This window comes from Zootoca vivipara, chromosome 1, assembly GCF_963506605.1.
Source record: "Zootoca vivipara chromosome 1, rZooViv1.1, whole genome shotgun sequence".
NCBI lineage: Eukaryota > Metazoa > Chordata > Lepidosauria > Squamata > Lacertidae > Zootoca > Zootoca vivipara.
The window spans coordinates 127,893,166-127,911,976 of NC_083276.1; the positions used below are offsets into that span (position 1 = coordinate 127,893,166).

General features: G+C 44.8%; 1 protein-coding gene across 2 annotated transcripts; it reads left to right on the forward strand.

Moving 5' to 3' along the window:
* Positions 1 to 118: 118 nt before the first annotated feature.
* On the forward strand, positions 119 to 18,307 carry FASTKD2 (FAST kinase domains 2). Of its 2 annotated transcripts, none has more exons than XM_035138134.2 (12): positions 119 to 171; positions 2,597 to 3,419; positions 4,911 to 5,014; positions 6,850 to 6,958; positions 8,564 to 8,687; positions 9,326 to 9,465; positions 10,548 to 10,720; positions 11,947 to 12,107; positions 14,348 to 14,569; positions 15,576 to 15,654; positions 16,660 to 16,774; positions 17,950 to 18,307. In XM_035138134.2, the coding sequence occupies exons 2-12, from the start codon at positions 2,697 to 2,699 to the stop codon at positions 18,046 to 18,048; spliced, it is 2,049 nt and encodes a 682-aa protein (XP_034994025.1). In that variant the 5' UTR covers positions 119 to 171; positions 2,597 to 2,696; the 3' UTR covers positions 18,049 to 18,307. The 2 variants fall into 2 exon arrangements, with proteins under 2 accessions (XP_034994025.1, XP_034994033.1); XM_035138142.2 differs by having other exon boundaries at positions 163 to 184.
* Positions 18,308 to 18,811: the final 504 nt, after the last annotated feature.

An 18,811-nucleotide genomic window follows, 5' to 3' on the forward strand; every position in this document is an offset into this window, starting at 1 on the left:
AACCAGGCACGCGCGGCCTGACCGAGCCGGAAGACGCTATTTTGTCTGCTCCGGGCACCCGTACGTTCGAGGGAGGCCGTTTCCTTTCTCTCCCCGCCCACTTCACCCGCCGGCTCGGGTCACGTGCCAGCCTCGCGCGATGGCGGCACCCATGTGAGGAGACCTCGGCAGGTGAGCGATCCCGGTGAGGAGGAGCCGCGGGAGTCGGAAAGAGCGGCGCCAGACCCTCGTCCCCTGGCGGCTCCGATAGAGGCGGGTGCGGGGATCCGGTGGGGCGGCCTGAGGGGAGGATCGGAGGCGCGTGGTGTGTGGGTCAGCGCCGGCAAAAGGCCCCGTTGTTGTGGTGGGGTTTTTTTTGCCGTTGGTGTTACCAGAGGTCGCGCGCCAGCCCCCTCCCTCGACCTCTGCCCATCCCGGGGGGGCCTTCCAGGTCTCGCTCTGGGTCGTGTTTCCGTTGGGGATTGGGGCCAAGGAGTCGATCCTTCCGCAGGAGAAGACAGACTCTGGTGGATTGAGCGGGCGAGACCCAAGAGTGGGTCTGACGGTCAAAAAAGCAGTTTCTGCACCTGCTATATAGAGGGAAGTGTGGGGCAGATGGGGCTCGTCCACCTGGGAAAATAGCCCATCTAAGGGTAACGAAAACTGATCCTAAACCTCCGCTGCTTTGCGGGATACCTTCTGGAGAAGAACAGGCTTAGGAGTAAATAATACATGGATCTTGGGACCATCCAGCGAAATGGTTTTTTTTTAAATTAATATTATTACAACTACTACTACTATTTATTGAATTAATATATCCCTAAACCTTGAGGTCTCAGAACGATCCACAGAACAAAAACAAAATCAAAATATAAAACCACAAAATATATAATCAAAATAAAAGCAACAACCCAGTAACACCTCCTGCCCGCAAAAAAGAACCACATTTTAAAAGGGCATAGGATGCCAATCAAATCCACCAAAGGCCTGGATAAAAAGGAACGTTTTTTGCCTGGCACCTAAAGGTGTATAATGAAGTGTATTACTTCACTAACTTCAAAATGTGGTTACCCAGTCATGCTGTATTTGTTTTGGAAGTTTCAGGACAGTCAAAAGCAAGTCTCCCTTACAGCGCTGGGTATGTTATATGAATTTGCTCCCATAAGAGTTATCAGCTTGGAGAGCTTTTTAAAAGAGGATTGATTAGGCAAGGAGGATAAGGTTGTCATTTGTTACTAGCCACATTGATTGTATTCTGCCTACATTGTTGGAGGCCATGTGCCTCTGAATATCAGCTGCTGGAAACATGCCATCAAATAAAACAATAGAAATACTTAATTAACTGGCCAATCACATCGGTTCTGCCCTCCCCCAACAAAAATCCTGGCTACACCCATGATTGGAAATCATAAGTGTGCTCAGGTCCTGCTTTAAGCGTTTCATAGGCATCTTGTTGTTGGCCATGGTGAGAATAGGAAACTGGACAAGATGGGCCTTTGGCCCACTCCAGCAGGGCTCTTTGTATTTTCTAAGAAAAAAACTTCTCTCGTCTGGCTTCCTCAACAAATCCTCTAAATATGCAGAGTTGCAAGACTGAGACAGATCAAATGGTTAGAAGAAATGTCAGCCTAAGCAGCTTGGTGTAATCAGACCCCCAAAAGCCAAATTAACAAGCAGTAAAGTATAAAACCAAAAATCTGCTTTTGAGCTAGCAAGGCAAACATACTTGGTACACTTTGACCTGTGAATCTTTGCTGATGAAGAATAGTCGAAACAGGGCCTTGTCCTGATTTTTACTGGAATTTATCTTTATTTGCCTTCAACATCAATAAAACTTTGTGAAGATTTTTTTGAAATCCATCTTCTTTTGGCCTGAGTTCTTGCAATTTATCGTTTATTTCTGGACTTTCCCAAGAACTCCAATTTATACTGCAACTAAGGCTTCTCTTTCTCTGCTATGCTCCCAAAATGTTGAATGTGGTTTACATGGGAGTAGAGTGTCCATGTCTCACTTGCCTGGTCTGGTGCCAAGTTTGTTGAGTCTTCCTGCTAGTTTTCCTTTCTCCCGCATTTGAATCAGAGCTACAATAGGGCACCCCTCTGTGTTGGGAAAAGATCAATCCATTTACTATATGATTGTGTTTTTCTTAGAGTGGTATTATTATTATTATTATTATTATTATTATTATTATTATTATGTACTGCCCTATACCTGGAGGTCTCAGGGTGGTTCACAGAACAAGATCAAAATATAAAACCACCATGCATGTGTGCACGCATGCACACACACACACACTCACCACACACACACACATACGGTAGACTCATAATCTGGTGAACTGGGTTCGCGTCTTCACTCCTCCACATGCAGCTGCCGGGTGACCTTGGGCTAGTCACACTTCTCTGAAGTCTCTCTGCCCCACTCACCTCACAGAGTGTTTGCTGTGGGGGAGGAAGGGAAAGGAGAATATTAGCCGCTTTGAGACTCCTTCGGGTAGTGATAAAGCGGGATATCAAATCCAAACTCTTCTTCTACTGTGCCAATATGTGTACGTTTGATGGTAATATTGCAAGTGTATTATGTTCATGAAACTACCATTTTGAATTCATTTAACAGGTAATCTACATGACCTACTTCTGACTGCCTTTTTTGTGTTCTGAGAATTTTATAAAGTTGTTTTCTTTGAATAAGTCATCATAAAGCGCTGAAGAGCAAAATGAATAAGAACCTGGATTGTTTTATAAGGACTGTGAGACAGCTGCAGGCATGTCATTATGCACAGAGTCCTTTTTCTAGAACCACAAAGAGAGCATTTGCACTGGGGGTTGATGGGCCTAAAAGTGCTGCACCCAGTATTTACCTGAGGCGACACCTGTCGTATGCGTCTCCTTGCTGGCTGCAATCATCTGTTAGATTTTTTTCTCAAGGTACCCTAAATATTAATGCAGACGGTACCAATGTAGATGAACAGAAAACTGCTGATGCCCTCTTAGATGACCATGTGCAAGACCCTGACCTAGTGACCGTTGCACCCACCCAACTTCCATCTGGTTTCTCGGGATCCCCAAAGGAAGTCAGAAGTACAGCGGAAGAAAAGGATGAAGAAAGGATGCCCCAGCAATTCTTTAATGGCCTTCAAAAATGTACATCTCCCAGTGATGTACTAGACCTTGCTTCAAAATTTCCAGCTGCTCGAAAGTACAGCAGTACTTGTCTTGCCACTATGTGGATGCTCACAAAAAAGCTCTCGGAAGATCAGAAACATTATGAGAGACGGTTGATGTTTGAGCACCCTCAGTTTAGCCAGCTCTGTCAGTGTGTGATGCAGGAGGCCAAACACATGTGGCGTGATGACTTGGCATACAGCCTTCTAGCTGTGGTGAAACTGGGAGTCCCACAGAACACCCGGTTGGTTCAGACCTTGCTGAGGGTATGCCAGGTAAGTCACAGAAACACTGTCGTCTTGCACTGAACATAAGGGATGGTTATATAGTAGTGAATTGAGCTCCAGACTTGTCAATGGGGCCATTCATCTGGCATGGTCAGGGAAACTAGCAAGCTAAGCTAATGATTTTATAATGAATACTTTGGTTTTCAAAGTGCTCCCACATACATTCTCATAATCGTGTAAAATAGGTCGTAAAGGTAAAGGGACGCCTGACCATTAGGTCCAGTCGTGACCGACTCGGGTTGCGGCGCTCATCTCGCATTATTGGCCGAGGGAGCCAGCGTATAGCTTCCAGGTCATGTGGCCAGCATAACAAAGCCGCTTCTGGCAAACCAGAGCAGCACATGGAAACGCCGTTTACCTTCCCGCTGTAGCGGTTCCTATTTATCTACTTGCATTTTGATGTGCTTTCGAACTGGTAGGTTGGCAGGAGCTGGGACCAAGCAACGGGAGCTCACCCCGTCACAGGGATTCGAACTGCCAACCTTCTGACCAGTGGTTTAACCCACAGCGCCACCCGCGTCCCTTATAAAATAGGTCATAAAGGTAAAGGTAAAGGGACCCCTGACCATTAGGTCCAGTCGTGACCGACTCTGGGGTTGCGCGCTCATCTCGCATTATTGACCGAGGGAGCCGGCGTGCAGCTTCCAGGTCATGTGGCCAGCATGACAAAGCCGCTTCTGGTGAACCAGAGCAGCACACGGAAACGCCATTTACCTTCCCGCTGTAGCGGTTCCTATTTATCTACTTGCATTTTGACGTGCTTTCGAACTGCTAGGTGGGCAGGAGCTGGGACCGAGCAACGGGAGCTCACCCCGTCACAGGGATTCGAACCGCTGACCGTCTGATCGGCAAGCCCTAGGCTCTGTGGTTTAACCCACAGCGCCACCCGTGTCCCTTATAAAATAGGTCATAGAGCAGCCTTAATGCTCATTCCTCTTCCAACTCTCCTATCTGTTACCTCTGTGGCACACAGTCTTCTGGAATCTATTCCCCAACTGCTCTTTAAGGATAGATAGGAGAATGAGAGAACCACATAGGCAGTTGGCACAGCAGCCCTGTGAAAAATGCAAGGTAGTGATATCGCACTGCATGTTTGTGATGTTTCCCATAGCAGTAGAAACTTGCCAGATACACAGGCCATCAGAGGCGTGGCAAGCTCCTGGTGGACAGGGTGTTGCTGAAGGCTCCTGTTAACTTCTTAATGTACATTTTGCACACAGGAATTTCCACATGGTAACAATTGCCATACTTACAATTTGAAGAACGCAACAGTAAATAAGAAGTAATCCCACCAAACAACTGAGTTGAGTCATGTTAAAGCTGGAGATGAAAATGCATTTGTTTAATATTTGTTTAAATGGTAAAATTTGTAATGCATAACTGTCCTTGAGGCTGCAGTTCTCAGACGTACTTCTGTGGAGACATGCTCTCTTTACCTGAAAGATTGCTGAAAATTGGGTTTTCTTGTGCTTTGAATAGGAACGTCTCAATGAATTTGATGACCGATGTCTCTCAGTTGTTGCAAGCACTTTGCAAGGAATGGAAAAGTCCAAGAATGTGGAAGCTCTTCAAGTTGGATTGCAGTAAGGGGAAAAAAATACATTGACTTCTAATAGGCATCATGCTTGTAATTAATAATAATTACAAAAACCTTGCTGTAAGGTCACCAGCAGGCATTCCCAAACTTGGGCCCTCCAGATGTTTTGGACTACAATTCCCATCTTCCCCGACCACTGGTCCTGTTAGCTAGGGATCATGGGAGTTGTAGGCCAAAACATCTGGAGGGCCGCAGTTTGGGGATGCCTGGTCACCAGTATATGGATCACACTGGCCAAGCCATCCCTGTCCAGGAAAGGGAATAGCTGACATACCAACCAAGTTTTGGAATTGCCCTCCTTGTCACAGAGCTCTAGTAATGGATCCAGGAACAATCCCAAGCTACATAACTGTTCTTTCTTTAACTTACAGTGTGTGATATGATCAAATGGGGATGCCTGGGAACAGATAAGGCAAGCACAATACCAGTCCCCCACTTAAGAACAGTAATGTGTTTTTTTCTCTCTTAATGTTTCAAAAACAAAATGATTCCTTTCTAAAATGCCACATTCATATGTTGCCATTTTTAAAAGGCATTTCCTCTTAAATGCAAGGAAACTGTCTTGGTTCTAAGCCTGTGTTTGTCATCCTTAATGGACTGGACAAGAGTGAGCAAATTGAAATTTAATCCAGACATGACAGAGGTGCCCTTGGTCAGTCGGAAGGCCGAACAGGGAAGTCAGCCTGTGCTGGATGGGGTAACGCTCCCTCTGGAGACACAGGTTTGCACTTTGGGCAGGCTCCTGGATTCAGCCCTGAGCATGGATACTCCGGGTCTCTTTGGTGGCCAGGAGTGCGTTTGCACAGTTGAAGCTAATGCTCTGGCTGCGACCGTTCCTTGAGATGCTGATTTGGTCATGGTGACACACGCCTTAGTTACAACCCATTTGGATGACTGTAATGCACTCTTTGTAGGGCTGCCTTTGAAAAGTGCTCATAAACTTCAGCTGGCTCAAAGAGCTGCAGCCAGATTGTTGAATGGGGCTGGTTACAAGGCGCATACAACTCCCTTGTTATAACAGCTGAACTGGCTACTAATTGTTTCTGGGCACAATTCCGCCGAGACCACATAATACCGGTCTTGAAAGATCTACATTGGCTCCCAGTACGTTTCCGAGCACAGTTCAAAGTGTTGGTGCTGACCTTTAAAGCCCTAAATGGCCCCGGTCCAGTTTACCTGAAGGAGCGTCTCCACCCCAATCGTTCTGCCTGGACACTGAGGTCCAGTACCGAGGGCCTTCTGGCGGTTCCCTCATTGCAAGAAGCCAAGTTGCAGGGAACCAGGCAGAGGGCCTTCTCGGTAGTGGCGCACGCCCTGTGGAACACCCTCCCACCAGATGTCAAAGAGAAAAACAGCTACCAGATTTTTAGAAGACATCTGAAGGCAGCCCTGTTTAGGGAGGCTTTTAATGTTTAATAGATTATTTTATTTCATTTTCTGTTGGAAGCCGCCCAGAGTGGCTGGGGAAACCCAGCCAGATGGGTGGGGTATAAATAAATTATTATTATTTATTATTTATTATTTATTATTTATTATTTATTATTATTCAAAGTGCGGGTTACAACCTATAAAGCCCTCTATGTTTTAGATCTAAGCTATCTGAAAGATCATATTCTCTCATCTGAAACTGCCCACTTTCTATAGTCTTTGGGCGATTTCCCACCCCTATGCTTTTAGATGCTTTTATTTTGTCCGTAAGCCGTCTTGAGCCCCTGTCACAAGAAAAAGGCAGGGTAGAAATAAGTTGTTGTTGTCATTGTTGTTAACTGTCCTGTGTGCTTCTTCTTTTTCCAAGCTGATTGAATCCCTTGCTCTTTACAGATTACTGGTGGAGCAGAGAATCCCCAAAATATCAAATATACTTATGTTGCAAAACATGATGAAGGGTCTTGGGAAGGATGCACCACTCACGCTTAAGGCAAAACTGGAGGTAAAAAATGGAGTTATTCATTCAGTGAATCCAGGTATAGGCCCATAGCCGATGCTGCAGCTTTGCTTGCACCATGGACTTCCTCTGTGCAACAGAGCTTCCTCTTCCACTCCTGTCCCCTCTAGCCTGCTTCCATCCTCAAAATCCGTGCCAAAGGGTTGGGAGACCAACTGGGAAAGATTTTGGGGGTGCACAGGGGGAGAGGAAATGGAAATACTGTTTCACAAGCAAAACACCACTGGCACAGCATTAGATAAAGGAAGAGGTATGTAAGTCATTCTACGACTAGAAGCTTGTATTAGAAGCAGTCCCCAATGGGATTCCCACACTGCCACACCCTGCAGACCACAGCACATTTTAACAATGGAGGGAAAAGCTTCCATTATTCCGAGGGTTTTGAGAGTGGTTATCGTGTAATATAAGGAATCCATTTATTTCTTATCATATTCTCATAATTGCAGCTGCACAATAGAAGTAAATGCAATATTGCCTGAAGCTCTAGTGTTCCTTTTTCAACCATTTTGAAAGAAAGCAACATATTCTTTCTGTCTCAGTGTACAGTTTAAAGAAAGGGGAAACTGATAAGTAATTGGATATAGATATCTGTTTCTTAAAAAAAAACGTTTTTATTGGTTTTTTTCACAATTTTATACATTTTAACTTAACCATTTCAAACATTAAAATACAAGGTTCTTTTGAACATTCAGGCCCCCTTCCCTCCCTCCATGGGTTCCGTGTTTAAGATTAAATTTGCTGCATCTTTTACCTTTATCCATCTATTAAATATCCATAGTTATCATAAGGAATTCCACATTACAAGTGTCATTACACCCCTGCTAATGATTTTAACCATTTACAGTGGTCTTTAAATAAATTAGAAATTTACTCCAGTCTTTTGAAAATACTTGATCTTCCTGGTTTCGGATCTTCCCCGTCAGTTTCGCCATCTCTGCATACTCCATCAGTTTCACTGCAATTCTTCTTCTTTTGGTACTTCTCCTTCCTGCCATCTCTGGGCTGGTAGCATTCTCGCTGCTGTTATTCCATACATAAAAAGTCTTTTGTCTTCTCTTGGTCTCTCTTCGCCTATTATACCTAAAAAGGCTTCTGGTTTTTTGTTTTGTTTTTACAAATGTGTTTTTAAACATTTTCTTTAATTCATTATATATCATCTCCCAGAAAGCCTTTACCAGTGGACGTGTCCACCACATGTGGTGAAAAGTGCCTTCCTTCTCTTTACATTTCCAACATAAATTTGAACTCAGTTTATACATTTTTGCAATTTTAGTCGGTGTTAAATACCAACGATACAATTTTCTTTCAACGAACAGCATACAGTAAAGGATATAGATATCTGTTCCAGTCCTGATGAGAATTGGACTAGCTGAGAACTTCCTCAGACTTTCAACTCCAATAAGCCATTTGATACTCATAAAAAAGTAGTGGAACTGTGTGTGTGTGTGTGTGTGTGTGTGAGAGAGAGAGAGAGAGAGAGAGAGAGAGAGAGAGAGCCCCTCTCCTTATCACAATGGACAATTTTCTCATCAACCCGGATCGTATTTGGACATTGACATTTCTGTCTCATTCAAATCTGTTTTGTTTCAGAACAAGATTTTGTATCACATAGACCAACTTACTGTCCCAAATGCTCAGCACATGTTCACCTTGTTGGCTGAAATGAACTACCGCTCTGTTCCAATCTTGAATGCCTGCAGTAACAAAATAATAGGTAAGTCAGAAAAAATGTAAGAATTTTTGTCTTTTTTTTATAAAAAAAATCTTGCTTAAACTAAAGGAGGACAACAGTTTAGTAAGAAAGTATGGAGAGCAGAGCCATCTGCCAAGGAACACAAAAAGAAGAGAGAAACAGGGATTTTGGATAGTCAAAGGAAAACTGTTCTCTGCAACTTTGCATGTTGTTATACTGTGTTTGAATCTGTCCAATTGCCATGGTTTGAGAGGGTTGGTCCAAAATAATATGGACCAGGATCCAAAGAACTATGCAGCTAATTCTGTGAGTCCCAAGTGTGGGGTGGGTGGGTGGGTGAGGCTCAATTTACTTTGTAACTGCAGCCCCCACTATCACAAGACAAGCAGAATTTGCAACCGAGGAATGTTGAGGAATGTTTTAAGAATGGTTTGTTGTATGGCGTGGCTTCAGCTCTTCAAAGGAGGAAGATCAAAAACTCCTGAGTTAACTGGTCCCTTTTATTATCTTAAGCAGCTCCTTGGTTCCATTACCTTGTATGTTTTGCTGTGATTTTAGGTGACGTTTCTTTTAACAAATGAAATGCATACTTCCATCTCAAGGGTTACTTCAATGCGCAGTTAGTGCAATTTCTATTTTTATTTTTTTGTGTGTTTCAGAGGGTATCCCTGGAACTCCATTTCGGCGTCTGCTGAATATTTTGAGGTCTTGCAAAGACCTCCTGTACCGCAACAGCAAGCTTTGTTCTGCAATAGCAGATTATGCAGCATCCGTCTTCTATATGTGGGACACAAAGCAGGTAAACTTTGGGATAACAATATTAATTTGCACATTTCTGGCCTTTTAAATAGAAAATTGATGCCAGTATGGAGCTGGCTAGTTGTAGTTCTCAGACTGCATTCATTCAAGCGTTAACTTCTCAGCATTTTGATTTACATGTAATGCTAAGGCATGGTTTATTAAACTGGTTTATTGGATTGTCCAGACCTGACCCAGCAGCTTAACCATGGCTTTATTAACCACAAAGAAACACTTCCTAAGCCATGGTTGTTGGCTTATAAACCTTGATTTGCATTAGCTGTGGCTTTTTGTTACCCGCAAACATGGCTGATATCTGCTGGGATATTCTAACTCTGAAGATAATCTAACTCTGAATAATCAGCTTCAGACCTCCAGATTCACCGGGGCAGCCTGACAATAATTCAATTCATTGCAATAATCTAGTCCAGGTTGTGTTTACTGGCAATGCTGTTTGCAGAGCAATCCAACTCCTGGTCTGCCTGCTTCTGCTAGTGAGGGAGGTCTGGCATCAGCAGGAAAGCCCCGCCAGCAAGGAGTGCCCCAGTGTACCCACCCAAAGGGCAGGTGGGCTTAAGCTACCTCCCGTGGTATTGCTGGGAGCTGTAGCCTGTGGAACCCCCCGCCCCCAGACATTAGGCAGGACTGAGCCATCACGTGATCTGCTGGTTCCTGTGCAGCCCCTGCTGCCGTCTTACGAGGGCAGAGTGCGCAATCCAGGCCTCTCTGCTGTGTCAGCTAAGGTGCTGGTGTGACACACGGACATTTTTTCCTCGCTCCACCCCACAATCTGTCCTGGCCAGTGTGAGCACTGCTTGCTGCCAGCTGGAATTAGGATTGCCTCTTCAATCTGATGTTCCAAAATGAAGGGTGTGTGTGTGTGTCAAAAATTAGATACAGGGGGCACAGCAGAGGAGGTGGTGGGAAATTAAGGGAGCCATAAACTGGGCAAGAATGTGCATTTGTTTCAGTCACACATATTTCAGCTGAATATAGTTTTATATTAAGAAAAGTCTTCAGCCCGGTTGTCTCAGTAGCGCATTTGATACATGCATATTATGCAGACTTCTCTTTTGATTTCAGGCAGTCCTGTTTCTTTCTGCCTTTGAGAATGTGGGCTTTCGACCGGTTGATCTGATGGATGCGTTTGCCGAGAAAGTGACGTCCGATCCTGAATGCTTAAGCATGAGGGACCTTGTGACCGTTCTGCGAGCCTATTCTTATCTCAACCACACCCCCAAAAGCCAAAAACAGGAGTAGGTTCTGGCTTAGCAAGTTTATTATTGTGTTACATCGTACAGGGGTGCCTCGCAAGACGAATTTAATTTGTTCCAGGACTCAATTCGTCCTACGAAAAATTCATCTTGCGAGTCGCGGTTTCCCATAGGAATGCATTGAAACTTAATCAATGCGTTCCTGTGGGCTCCAGGGACTGGCGGCGGCATGGGACGGGGCTTCGGAGAAGTGCTACGCCTTCTCCGAAGCCCCGCCCCATGCCGGCTGTGTGCGCAGCGGTGCGGTGGCTGCCCCCGCCTGTCTTCCCTGGGGGACAGAGCCGAAGCGCGGCGGGCGCTGCTTGCCCCCGCCTGTCTTCCCCGAGCCAGGGGGAAGACAGGCGGGGGCAGCCACCGCACCGCCGTGCTTCGGCTCCGTCCCCCCCGGCAAAGGAAGATCAGCTGTCAGCTTCCCACGCTGACAGCTGATCTTCCTTTGCCGTCTTTCGTCTTGCGAGTTTTTCGTTGTGCGAGGCATTCGTCTTGCGAGGTACCACTGTAGCTAATGGAGAAATGTAGCCCAGATAGCGATACCACTCTTTGCCACAGAATTAACCTATCAGATTCTTCAAATGTGACGGGCATTGGCATGGTGGCTTAGGCCAGCCTTCCAGATATTTTGGGCTAAGACCATTGGCTGTGCCTATAACCAGTCGCAGCTAGGAATGGAGCCTTCATATGAATTGGCTCTGTGTGGATTTTAGTGGCCGTTCAGGAATGGCTGAGGGTGCCTCTGGTGTACAAAACTGCATTTCCTGTGATTGATACATAAAATTAAAGGCATATAGGACTGTCTGCCTCTTAGAAGTGTCTACATTGTCATGGGACTTATCACACCACATAAAAAGATGCAATTAGGGTGACTTGACTGCCTAAACAAAATTTGGGACCTGGTTAATATTAAAACAGAAGCCCCCACTCAAGTACAGAGCAAACCAACTCACACATATATAAGATGGGACAGGCTGTGAAAACGTAAGTTGCTCTTTGTACACTGGAATCAGTGGGAGATTGCATTTCCATTAGAAAACGGGAACTTTTATCTCTCAGATGAAAACTATTTGTGTGTCTGTGTGTAGCATCTGTGTCTTGTCAGCCAGTCATATTTATTAATTACATAGCTCTCTATATCTGTAGTGAGGCAGAGTATATTGTTAATTAAGTCATGAATTTGTGCTTGACAGTATTCTTTTCTCACGTTTTGAAAGGTTCCTTGAGGCACTGAATAGCGTCTTGGATAAGTATCTCCCCAAGATCTCTAACGTGGACTTGCTGAAAGCTGTATATTCGTTCTGCATTTTAGGATACTTCCCCCAATCTGCACTTAAGCAGCTTCTCCTAGATGAAATCCTCCACAGTCTGGTAGCAGGTCAGATATTCATCTCGACTAATATACTTCCGCAAATGAAAGCTGATGCCACAGCTTTAGATTGTGTATAAATTGTGTTTATTTGTTTGCAAAATCAATACTGTGTTTAGAGTTACTTAAATTCATCCCATAATTTAAAAAGTGCATTACACGCTCATCTTCGAATACAACTTATAGTGGTTTGGTGTATTAGTTTTGCAGTTGTTTTCTTCCTTGTCCCCACATAAAAAAACAAGGAAAGTTTGGGTGCATCATGGTGCTTGATTTGCCAACGTGGGTGGCAACCAACAAAACAGTTCCATGAGCTCAATAGTTCCCATTTCCGCAATGGAACTCCCCCCCCCCCACATTATTGTTAAATATTTTAATCTGGGTGACAGATGCCTCAATAAACGAAACAGGAAATCAGTGATTTACAAAATGTAGTTTTCCATGGGTATTTGGATGACTAAAAATCAGAAGCTTTTTTGTCAAAGAACACTTACCGTCAGCTGGAGAGAAGTGACGATTGTGGTCTGGTGCAGCGAGTTGGGGCATCGCTTTTTTCTCCCCCAGCCATGCTGATTGCTGGAGCTCACCCACAGCTGCAGGCGAGCTAGGGGGCACGGTTTGGGAGCAGACCAGATGGAAGACTTCTTCCTGCTGGTCCAGTCCCTGGCGATAAAAGCCAGCCATGCCCAGGTCTCAGCCTCAGTCGTTGCTGGATTCACCCACCCTTCCAATCTTTATGCTCTTGGGCTGCCCAAGGATACGGCGGCAAGCCCTGTGTAAGGACTTTGCTATTTAAGTCCTCGGTCGCTGTATTTGGGGTCAGGAAGGATCCTGCCATCAGACTAACTGGGCCTGTCTGAGCATTTTGCCTCCCTCATAGCAACTGTCACAACTTTGTGGGGGATAAATCGGCAGTGGGTTGGATCCCTAGTTTAATTGGACAGGGGGTGCTTGACCCCCCACTCTGCTCTTAGGGATCAGGGTATCCCCTTAAAGGGATCCTGTGGGGAGGTGCTTCTGTTCAGACACCAAAATGGGGGCTGATGGGCCACAGCACCCCGCAATGGTGATCTTGGGGGGGGGGGGTTGTCACCCTGATTTGATGGATGCCATAGTGTGATCCTTAACCTTGGTGAACCCTGCCAAATCAACCAGCAGTCGGGATACACACCCAGTGCCCATGCCAAAACCTGCTGACACCTGCAATCAATAAAGTTGGGGCCTGTTTAACTCCCAGTTGATTGTCCTGTGTTTACTGCAACTATTTTCTGCCTCAGTGCCACCATCTGCAACTCCACTGTACATCATTCCCGCAGTAAGCGGGCATCACTTATTTCCCCCAGAATGCAAACCTCAAGGTAAAATGCAGTAGAATAGTGGTAACTCTGCAGTTGATGCCGCTGAGTTGTTTTGTGGTGGGTTGTTTATTTTTGTAAGCTCTTTTGGATACTGTTATAGATAAGCGCCACCTGGGACCCAGGTGGCTCTGTGGGTTAAACCACAGAGTGTAGGGCTTGCTGATCAGAAGGTCGGCAGTTCGAATCCCTGCAACGGGGTGAGCTCCCGTTGTTCGGTCCCAGCTCCTGCGCAGCTAGCAGTTTGAAAGCACATCAAAGTGCAAGTAGATAAATAGGGACTGCTCCGGCGGGAAGGTAAAGCCGTTTCCATGCGCTGCTCTGGTTCGCCAGAAGCAGCTTTGTCATGCTGGCCACATGACCCGGAAGCTGTCTGCGGACAAACGCCGGCTCTCTAGGCCTATAGAGCGAGATGAGCGCCGCAACCCCAGAGTCGGACACGACTGGACCTGGTGGTCAGGGGCCCCTTTACCTTTACCTATAGATAAGCAGTCTAAACAGATTTTAAAATAAATCAGTTCTCCCGCCTCTCCTTTTATATCCCCCTCCTTCCCCTGTGCTAGTTGCTCACTTTCCCCCTACCTGATGACCAGGTATCCTATAGCCTCTGGGTTGTATTCACCTAAGTTTTACTCATAGTAGAACCTATTGCAATTAACGGCCCTGGCTTAGTCCTGTCCATTAATTTCAGTGATTCTACTCTGGTAAAACCTAGGTGAATACCACCATGTGGTCTAGCCACTTGTTTATTTTGTAGGGCATCAGAGCAGATTTATTTCAATGAAGTCATGTAAAAATATTAAACTACTGTTGATCAAGACTTTTCCTGCTACAGAAGAACTGTATGTTAAGGTTGTTTGAAAATAATACTGCTGTTTCTTTTGTTTTCCGCAGAAGACCAGAATATAGAACAGAATGCAGTAATGTTGCATACCATAAATGCTTGTTTAGAACTCGATGGGAATTGTTTCACCAAGCCAGCAGCCTTATTGGTGAAGGAACGACCATCATCCTCTGCTTTTAGTTTTCCTGATGTTAAGGATGTTCTGCTCACACTGTTGGGAGATGAAAGTCTGTTTCGAGCAAACGTACCAGTGGTTCACAGTTTCTCCGTAGGTATGGGAGAGCGCATTACGGTTACTGCCTTTACAAAATAATGGCAATTTGCAGAAAACTGAGGAGGGCAAAGTGGGAAGAGAGGAGCAACGAGCACAAAGAGGCACTTGGCTTGAGCAGAAACTTACCAGTAGCAGCTTTGTTGTGATCTATGGTTGTGCATGATTAAAGTAGATTAAAGCAGTTTGTTGTCCTAGCACAACAAATCGTAACAAAGAATCTTGACTTCCTGCAATCTGGAAAGTGACCAGGAAATGTAAATTGTGGCACGAAATGAATGTTTGATGGGAAGACAAGTAAACATCCCACAAGATAATCGGCATGAATGGCATCGTCTCTCCACAAACAGATTAAAACAAATGCTCAAAAAAGACCAGAGATAATTTAACCACCACATAAGCTTTGTGCATGCTGGTCATCTGGTGGGGAGAGATGGTTACTTCTGCTAATTTCAGTGGGCCAGAAAGAGAGGAGCTCTTGCCCTTTGCCAAATCCCTCCTGAGTGTGGGTCTTGTTGAGATTCCTGCATTGCAAGGATGACAGGATGACCCTCTGGGTCCCTTCCAGCGGTACACTTCTTTGATTCCTTTCTCAGCAGTGAGAGAAATTAGTGTTGTGCATGCCAGGGTGCCCATTTTATCCATTTGTGCATCTTTCATTTCTGGGTAATAGCATGGCATTGGAAATAAATGCCTGGATTGCACCTGGCACAAATTAATGCCACTCCCATGGTCTGAGGAAAATATCCACCGTGTGCCGGATTGTGGCTCATATCTGCAATTTCTATTTCTTCCCATTTAAACCTACCTTTCCCCAGGCTGCTGCAAGAGTTGTAGTTGCCTTTATTAGTGGCTGTAAAAAATTATAGCCCTGATCATGTATATTTGGTATAACTGTTACTAAAACACTACTGTTACCACAATTTCTTTTTACTGCACATTCCTGAATAGAGTGCAGTCTTGTAACAATTTATTTTATAAGAATGTAATATTTTCCCTTTTTTCAGATTTTGAAATCTTAATGGATGCAGAGAAGGGAATAGTGATACCAAATGCTGAAGTGACAGATAAGTCTGACATTCAAAGGTAACTTTAGCTTGAGCACAGGGTTTTTTTTTTTATTTCATGGGCTTTCTCCAGCCTCAACTGTTCAGCTTTCTTAATCTTCAAAGACATGAAAAGTTAATTTATTTGGGTGGGTGGCCCATATACTTTAGTGAGGAGGTTAGTCAGAATGTTCTGGAAACATAATTTCAGTGGAGAGCTATAACAAACATTTTGCCTTATTTTCTGGGCTATTTGTATTACAAATGTATTTACTAAAGAGATCATAGGCACTTGCTCACCTGATAGTTTGTGGCAAGTAATTTGATAACAAAACCAAAAATGTGAGGCTTTGACAACCCCCCATTGGACACTCTCAAGAGTGCCTTGCGAGTCAGAAGTGGCGACGTGTTTTTTAAGAAGAAAATAGGTGTCAATGTAATTGTCACTGAACATGCATGCATAAGGACCTTCTGCCCCATGTTTCAGTACACTGTTAGCTGCAAAATATAAAAAAATTCCTTCAGCAGCACCTTAAAGACCAACTAAGTTTTTATTTTGGTATGAGCTTTCGTGTGCATGCACACTTCTTCAGATACACTTGAAACAGAAGTGTCAGACCCTTATATATATACAGAGGGTGGTGGGGGTGGGTGGGAATGGGTGATGGGCTGATGGGAGTGGTAAACCTGTGGATGGCTGTTAACGGCTGCTGATGACTGCAATTAGTCCTGGGGGGGGGGGAAGCAAGGACTGAGGCGCTAAAGAAAGCTTGATCATGCATAATGAGATAAGAATCCGATGTCTCTATTCATCCCAGGGGGCTCCATGGTTTTAAGCTTGGTAATGAGTTCCAATTCAGTAACTTCTCTTTCCAGTCTGTTCCTGAAATTTCTCTGTAATAAAACAGCTGCTTTGAGATCTTTGATAGAATGTCCTGGGAGACATTAGCTCCCAGTTTCCTTCAGACTAGTGCAGTTTCCTTCAGACTAGTGCAGCCAAGTTCATGACTTTTGTAGACATCATGACTGCTTCTCTTGGTTATAGGATAGCCGTGCTGTGTGCTCCTGCGTCCGCGCTCTGTTTTGCGTCAAAACATCCCCGAGGGAGGTTGGCCATGAGGATGAGACACCTGCGTCTTCTGGGCTATCGCGTGATTCTGGTAAGAGAAGCCAAAATGCTGCTCCATCAGAAAACGTGGAACTACTAATTTTAGTAGTCTCGAGCAGGTTGTAAGAAAAATTTAAAAACAAAATGAGGTGCGGGTGACATTCCTGGCCCCCGTGTGTATACACTAAATCACATAAAATGGGGAACACTCCGTGTGTCAGCTGAGAAAACTCCTTGCCTGCCGAGACCCTCCCCAGATAATGAAGGCTCCTGCCCCTAACTGCGCGAGCCCTGGCGTCCTCTTCAGTGTGGCCTCTTCAGAGCCAGTGTGGTGTAGTGGTTAAGAGCGGTAGACTTGTAATCTGGAGAACCAGGTTCGCGTCTCCGCTCCTCTACATGCAGCTGCTGGGTGACCTTGGGCTAGTCACACTTCTTTGAAGTCTCTCAGCCCCACTCACCTCACAGAGTGTTTGTTTTGGGGGAGGAAGGGAAAGGAGATTGGGTTCAGTGACCGCTAGTTGCCGGGACAACCCTGGTCCTAACTGCCATTTATGTACATGTCCCATAACATAAGATGTGTTTACACAGCCTCTAGCAAGGTCCCACCGCTGGTGTTCGAAGCAAGTGTAAGCCACATTGCATATCTATCCTGTTAGGGTTTCTTTTAGCAATACTTCTCTTTGACACTTTCCCCCTCAATCTAGCTTTCATCTGATCTGGTTAAGAGGTGGTTAAGAGCAGTAGACTCGTAATCTGGGGAACCAGGTTCGCGTCTCCGCTCCTCCACATGCAGCTGCTGGGTGACCTTGGGCTAGTCACACTTCTTTGAAGTCTTTCAGCTCCACTCACCTCACAGAGTGTTTGTTTTGGGGGAGAGGGGAAAGGAGAATGTTAGCCGCTTTGAGACTCCTTCGGGTAGTGATAAAGCGGGATATCAAATCCAAACTCTTCTTCTTAGGCCCTGGGCACGGTCTCCTCATGAGCCAGAGGCTTGCTGAGGCTGCACAGCTGACACACGCCGAACCTTCCCAGCACATCAACTGAGCTGGTCAAGCAAGCGCCTCTTTCCTTCTGGTTTATTTCCCCTAATATTTGCACAGCTGACAGGCGGGGAAGCGGCCGATTGGGATTCCTGCTTTATTCTTTATAAATCACCTAAAATTTACAGGTCTCTTGTAATTCAGATGAAAACTGACATGATTTCATCCTTCCTTTTTTTCTGTTCAGGTTCATTACCAGGAATTCCAGAAACTGAAGAAAGACGAGGCATTTGAGTTCTTAAAGGGAGAAATATTTTCAACAGAAGCACACTTGGATTCTGATTAGAACATCCGGGATCACTGTTTAAATTAATATACCACATTGCTTTTTTTTCTTTTTACATTTTAAGAAAATAACTGAATAAGATTCCCTCGTTGCCTGTCCTTGCCTTAGAATTCTGTTGACTCAGATTTGTCACAGATTGAGGAAGGATGGATTTTTTTTTTGCCTCTGGTAATATTTATCACTTTTGAGTCCTCAATGTTTAGCGAAGACTGCAGAACATATGTGTCAAATAAATAAAACTAATCATCAGTTGCCTCCATCCTTAGAAAGAACTTGGCTGTGAAATGGTACATTCTTATTTATTGCCTAACATGAGACTTTAAGGACTTTAAGGACATAATCACAGAGAATCGTAGAATTGGAAGGGACCCTGAGGCTCCTCTAGTCCAACATGTCTACTTTTATCAAATGATATTTTGGTGTGATCCTATGAGAGTAGAGCAGGCTTCCTCAAGCTCGGCCCTCCAGATGTTTTTGAGACTGCAATTCCCATCATACCTGACCACTGGTCTTGCTAGCTAGGGATCATGGGAGTTGTAGGTCAAAAACATCTGGAGGGCCAAGGTTGACAAAGCCTGGAGTAGAGCATCAAGAGTTCAAAAAAGAGAAGTGCCTGGGTTCAAGCAGGACGAGAAGCCTTCCTACTATACGCAGACGTGTTGGAAGTGATTATCTTTATTTGGTGAGAATGCGTTCTGCATATGCTTAGAGACACTCGCTATATTGCTGCTTTACATTTCATTTTTAATTTTTAATTTTATTA